The 6,752-nt window shown below is 39.7% G+C and overlaps 1 gene segment (V, D, J or C); it reads left to right on the forward strand.

Moving 5' to 3' along the window:
• Positions 1 to 219: 219 nt before the first annotated feature.
• On the forward strand, positions 220 to 716 carry LOC116913872. The segment is given in 2 exon segments: positions 220 to 262; positions 343 to 716. Coding segments are annotated over 2 exon segments (417 nt in total).
• Positions 717 to 6,752: the final 6,036 nt, after the last annotated feature.

The raw sequence follows: 6,752 nt of genomic DNA on the forward strand, positions 1-6,752 counted from the left end.
GGACTTGTACCTGAGCAGCCTGTGGCCAGACCCATGTGCCTTTTAAGTTCTACCACTCCAGTTCTTGTCCTGTTAGACTACATTCTTAAATAGGAAGTCCCCTGGTCATTAATATGCAAATTACCAGAGTCTATGGTCATAAATACAGGGATACTCTGAAAACAACCTATGATCAGTGTCTTCTCCACAGTCCCTCAACACAGTGACTCTAACTATGAAATGGAGCTGGGATTTTCTCTTTTTCTTGTCAGTAACTGCAGGTAAGGGGTTCACCATTTCCAAATACGAAGAGGGACAAGTCCTGAGGTGAAAATTACATGCACTTTACATTTCTCTACACAGGTGTCCACTCACAGGTCCAGCTGCAGCAGTCTGGAGCTGAGCTGGTGAAGCCTGGGTCTTCAGTGAAACTGTCCTGCAAGGCTTCTGGATACAACTTCACTGACTATGCTATGCAGTGGGTAAAGCAGAGGCCTGGACAAAGCCTGGAATGGATTGCAGGTATTGTTCCTGGAACTGGAGATACTCTCTACAATGAGAAGTTTAAGGGCAAGGCCACACTGACTGCAAATACTTCTGCCAACACAGCCTACATGGAACTCAGCAGATTGACATCTGAGGACTCTGCAGTCTATTACTGTGCACAGTGTTGTAACCACATCCTGAATGTGTCAGAAACCCTGGAGGTGCAGGAGGCTTCCATGGGACTGAGGTGACAGGAAAGTCTAATCTTTAGACTTGCTCAGGAATAGTAATTTTGAATGTTCATTTATTGCCTCCTCCTCACAGTCCTGTAGTGCTTTTGTCATCTTTATAAATGAACATCTATGAATAAAGAGGTGTAACTCAGATAACCCTACAATTCACCATACCTTGTGAGTTCACCAGTTACAACTTCCATTGGCATGTTACTTATTCAATAAAACAATAAAAGTAAAAAAGTATGGTGATGCATGTTAAAAATATTGCTGGATCCCGAGAGACCAGGATTTGTAATTGTTGGGAATAACGTATAATATGAATTTGGCCTGTAAATTCTAAAGCATCCAATATAGGCAAGCAAACACTCCTTCATCGTCTCAGTGACCTCAGGTGTGTTTTTATCACTTGCTGTGTGTTTCAGCAGAAATTCCAGTCTCATAGAAGGTGAGAAATATCTATCAGAATGCAGAGGCATGCAAATATAATTTCTGTACATTGGTCAAATTATTATCAAACCACTTTTCATCAAAATCCTTCACCAACACATGTATATACTTGTTGATTGAGGTAGGTCCTGAGATTATAGAGAAGTGTTTGGTTCCATATTTACTTCCTTCCCAGTCTCAGTATTCATACCTACTCACTACCCTTTTTAGAACATGGACCTATACAGATACTGCCTCAACTCTCATAGTTCATTACATATCTTTTGCCCAGCTTTGCTCGACAGAATATTTGTGAATATGTGACTCTCTCCGTGCAAATGTGTTTCCTATATATTTTGTTTGATGACTTTTCTTCTGTTTGTTTGTTTTGTCCCATTTCCATTTGTTTGCTTTTCCTTTTATCATACTTAGATTCTGTTTATTTTGTAATTTTATTAAAGAGTAGAGCTAGGAGAAGTTTGATAACATGTTCAGGAATAGAAACCAGTAATCAGAATATGTTGCATGAAGCAATCTGTTTTCAATAAGTTTCAGAAAAAATTGTAAAGTATTAATAAAGAAAAAATTCTGGTGAGATATCTGTTGTGTAAATTTCCCATATATTGAAAAGTCTCATGTATTTGTTTAAATCTTTAAAGTGTATTTAAATGTCAGGACTAAAATGATTTAATGCTGAGACATGTATAAAAATGTAATGCTTAGTTATAATGAAACACATAAATAAACTATTTGGGTTTTAGCCTATCTCCTCTCTCTCTCTCTCTGTGTGAGTGTGTGTGTGTATGTGTGCGTTTGTGTGTATGAGTGTGTGTGTGTGTGTATGTGCATGGGTGTGTGTGTTTGTGTATGTATTTTAACTTTGAAATTTTAATTATTAATCTCTAAGAGCACAGAATAATGTCTCCTAGGATAGCTCTTACTTCTTCAGGTCATCCCTGTAGGTGTCATAGAGGGAAGTAAACCATGTGAAGATAAGAATGAGAATGTGGTGCCAATTGCCTTGTCAACCTGGTTTGGAGTTTGAGGAGTCTGAGCACAGACTGTTCATGTAGGTATATTTCAACATAATAAGAGAATTTGGGAAGGGTCTGTGGGCAGCACCAATTTGCATAATCATTCCAAATTCCATTGCACCTTAAAGCTTAAGGTGGGGCCGTATAGAAAATTCTTTACGGAGTTCTTGTGGCTATGAGTGTAGATCTATTGCTACACCCTAGATTCTAGTGTAGTCCCTGACCAACAGAGTACATTTTAGCAGGACATAAAGTACATGTGACACCTCCCTTAAGATGAGTACTATTCTAATGATGGAAGAGTCTAGAATAATCGTTCTGGGTATAGGGTGCGCTTTTGTCCCCACATATAGCAAAAAAAATAAAATAAAATAAAATAAAATAAAATAAAATTAGCAGTTTGTTAAGAACTTCCACTCTCCTCTTTCTGAATGGAGTGCAGATATTTGATATTTTCTCCTTCCTTGAGGAGTCATCCCTATGTGACTAGAATTCCTGTAATAAAAACACCAGGATATTGGGATAAAATAAGCATGGTTGATAAATCAAATTGAACCAAAAATTCAGACAAGGTTAACCTATACAACTACGATTCTCTGTGAGTACCAGGCCCTCATGCCCTCTACAACCTTCACGTCAATGTTATCAATAATATTGACAAATACTTGTTGCATGTTTCCATGAACGAAAAATATATGAAGAAATGAGCTGTGCAGAACTTGAGGAACAGTTGTTTAGGGATCTGATTCCTGAGGCTCTCCCACTGGTATCTCTGGCCTGACAAGCAAGGGAAAGAGAATTCAGTCAGGGAGGGGGAACAGCTTGCCCTGCCCCTGCTGTTGGTTCTTCTCCTTTCCACTGCTGCCTGCCTCTTCAGTTGCCTGGTCTGAGCCAGAAGGAGGCTGACTAGCTGGCCAGGGTTGCAGGGGAGCCTCTGGATGCAATGACATAAGAGAGAGCAGATCTCTTTTTTTTTTTTCCTTTATTAACTTGAGTATTTCTTATTTACATTTCGATTGTTATTCCCTTTCCGGTTTCCAAACCCCTAACCTGTCCCTCTCCCCTTCTATATGGGAGTTCCCCTCCCCATCCTCTCCCCATTACTACCCTCCCCCCAAGAATCACGTTCACTGGGGGTTCAATCTTGGCTGGACCAAGGGAGTCCCCTTCCACTGGTGATCTTACTAGGCTATTCATTTGCTACCTATGAGGTCAGAGTTCAGGGTCAGTCCATGTATAGTCTTTAGGTAGTGGCTTAGTCCCTGGAAGCTCTGGTTGCTTGGCATTGTTGTACATATGGGGTCTCAAGCCCCTTCAAGCTCTTCCAGTTCTTTCTCTGATTCCTTCAACGGGGGTCCTATTCTCAGTTCAGTGGTTTGCTGCTGGCATTCGCCTATGTATTTGCTGTATTCTGGCTGTGTCTCTCCCAAGCTGCATTATTACAATTATGACAGAAGCTCTCAGAAAATGGAATATTTCCTGCACACCTGCAATTCTGAACAGAACACTTAAATCCAATTGTTTTGAACGGGTCAGGTTCTGACAGCAGGTACTTCCAGTTGGTTTAGCCTGAGAGCTTGGAAATACTTCATCTACATATATGGAGGCGTGGTCCTGTTTCTTTGCCTGATCTGTCTTGAGCCTACATGACCTGTATTCACCTTTTCTGTGGAGGAGGTGCTTAGGGCGTTCTCGTGAACCTTTGTAACCTGTGGTCACTTCCTCACCTGTGGAGGAGGGCTTTGGGATATTTTCCTCTGTGACTGATCTGTCTTGGGCATGTGTAACCTGTGGTCACTTCCTGACCTGTGAAAAAGGGGCTTGAGTCATTGCCCTACATGACTGCTCTGTCTCAAAACTCTCTACAGGGAACTTTGGGGGGGATAGTTTTGTGAGGCCCAGATATTTTGGGAGACTGGTAATGCACCTGCTTTCACTTTTAGAATCTCCCTGGAATTCGACCTATCTTGTTCAGGAATCAGGGTACCTTTCCCTGCCTGCCACTCCACAATTCCCCCTTTTACTTTTTTAAAGGAGACCTGTCATTTGTAGTGAAAATTTGGGGTGAGACTGAAGTAGCAAAAGAAAACGCTAATTAGTCAGGAGTGGTAGTGCAATTAAGCTAGCATGGTAACAAGGGAAGAGGGTAGGGTTGGGAGGTCAAAGGATCATTGAACGAAGTAATTGTTCCATGGGTTGTATCGTTTGAGGGTATTAACATTGGTTTTAAACAACATTAGATTAATCTAGCTAGACATCATGTTTTCCTTACTATCATGTAACTTTCCCCAATTCAGTAGCCATTTGGCTTTGGCAAGAGAATTCATCTGTACCTAGAAGGTCCCAAGTCTGTGGGTCTCAGCTGTTATTTGTGGATCTCAGTGTGTGTCTCAGGGAGTCATCAGTCAGAAGAGTGTCTGGATAAAAGCAGTTTTGTTGTCTCAGGTTAGGGTGGGTGAGGTGGGGACATCATTGTGGAGACTGGCACGTTCAGGAGGAGATATAAGATGTGAAAAGGAGGGGGGTAAACTGGGAAGGGAATAAAATCCGGAGTGTAAAAATTAATAAATTTAAGAAAAAGAGTTAAGTGATTTAAGAGGGTTTTTTTGCATTTATTGAAACACATAGCAGTAAACAAAACTTAAGTTTGCCAGTGCTTATTTAAGCAAAGTTTCCTCCACTGATTATTTAAGTACAAACAGCTAATTTTTCAGTGCTAATTGAAGTACAGGATGGTGATAAAGTGTTAAATTCCCAGGATTGAATAGAGCACAGAGAGTTAAAGAGAAAAAAAACAAAACAAAACAAAACAAAACAGTGGTTTTCAGGCACAGAATAAGCAAGAAAGTGTTAAGATTCCAGAAGCCATCAGCATCTAGCCCCCAGTACAGCTAGAGATTGTTACCAGGCCAGAGATCATCAGTCTTTTATCCAACTCTCTGTTCCACCTTAGCTCCAAACCTCTGAAGGCCAGGGTAGCCCTTGGCATTATTTATGTTATTTATGGAAATAAAAAAATACTTCCACATGAAGACTAGATAGCATGTGTGATGTGCATGAGCATGGAACATATGAGGAAAACCCCCACAGAGGATTAATAAAAATGCTTTCTATGAGGTACTGTGTTCTTGGATTAGATCTGTTGAGAGTTATTGAGGGACAATCACAGGCTGATGTGTAACATCCTGAAATAATATGATGGGAAGATTCAAGCTTTATGAGACTTCTGGCTTCTGAGAGACAGGATATCACCTTGTGATCAGGTTTCTAGCCTGATCAGTGCAGGGCCCAAACATTGACTCCAGTGTGTTCAGGGTCCACTGGGAGAATGGAGCTTTGGTTCTAGTGGTATCTGAAGTCAGTGCAGGTGTGGAATTCTGATATCTTTAGTGTAAAATATCACTGCTGAACCTGGTGTCTATATTTCTGTGATCCTAGACACCTTTGGGCCTTGTATGTCAAATGACAGAATCCTGATATTAGATGATCTTCTGGTGGTATACAGTTTGCTATTCTGACTCCAGCAGGCTCATAACATTCAGGGATGACCAGTTTTAACACGACCTAGTTACCTTGTGGTTAGTGTACAACCTCACCCTTAGTTATTGTGATACATAGACAACATAAGTTCAACAACTCTTGTTCACAGTCAACACCATTTTCACCAGTACTTGCAGCTGAACTTTATGTACATATTTCTCTAAGAAGAGACATAGAAACCAATCATCACAAAAGGATCTGCAGATGTGAAAACATTCACTCTTCAACAGATGTATTAAGTACAAGGAAATAATTTAAAAAAAAAAAACCTGCAACACAACCATTATCCAAGACACAATACCAACCTGCCCATTCCTCTCTTAGAGAATTCAAAATTTTGGAAAGAGATGAAATGTCTCAGAAAATATTTGGAGTCTTAATATTCAAAAGAACTAACAATGACACCGACGTGCCAAACAAATACGCGTAAATTAAGGGAATCTATTCATGATCTTGAAAAGGCAGTCTGCAAACTCTATGCAATAGTTAATAAATTGGAGGACAAAGCTCAGATTGTGGAGGAAAAAAATAGCAAGGAGATTAAAACATTGGAAAATTGTCAAACAAATGTGCTTCATATGAAGGGGATATGCATCCAATGAAAAATTACAACAGATGTTATCATTAAAAGACAATACCAGGAAGAAGAATGAATCCCTTTGATGGAGGATGCAGTTGAGAAAATAATATAAACAAACATGTATAAGGAAAAAAATCAGTGGCAAGAATGATATTTCTAAGAACTCCAGGATATGTCCAAGAAGCTAAATCTAGAGAATTTACAGAGTAGAAGAAGCAGAGGCAAAATTGAATGAAAGAGATCAACTAATTAGAGAGATTACACCAAATTTACGGGCAGAAATAAGTTTTCAAATACAAGAGGTATGTAGAACACCAAAAAGTCATGAGTATGGAATATTACAATCAGGATGGAAAATATAAAAAGCAAAGAAACAATACTGAAAGAAGCATCCAAAACACCAATTCACGTAAAAAGACAGAAATAGCAGAATTATCCCAGACCCTTTGTTAGCAACTATAAAGACTGGAA

This window comes from Rattus rattus, chromosome 12, assembly GCF_011064425.1.
Source record: "Rattus rattus isolate New Zealand chromosome 12, Rrattus_CSIRO_v1, whole genome shotgun sequence".
Taxonomy (NCBI): domain Eukaryota; kingdom Metazoa; phylum Chordata; class Mammalia; order Rodentia; family Muridae; genus Rattus; species Rattus rattus.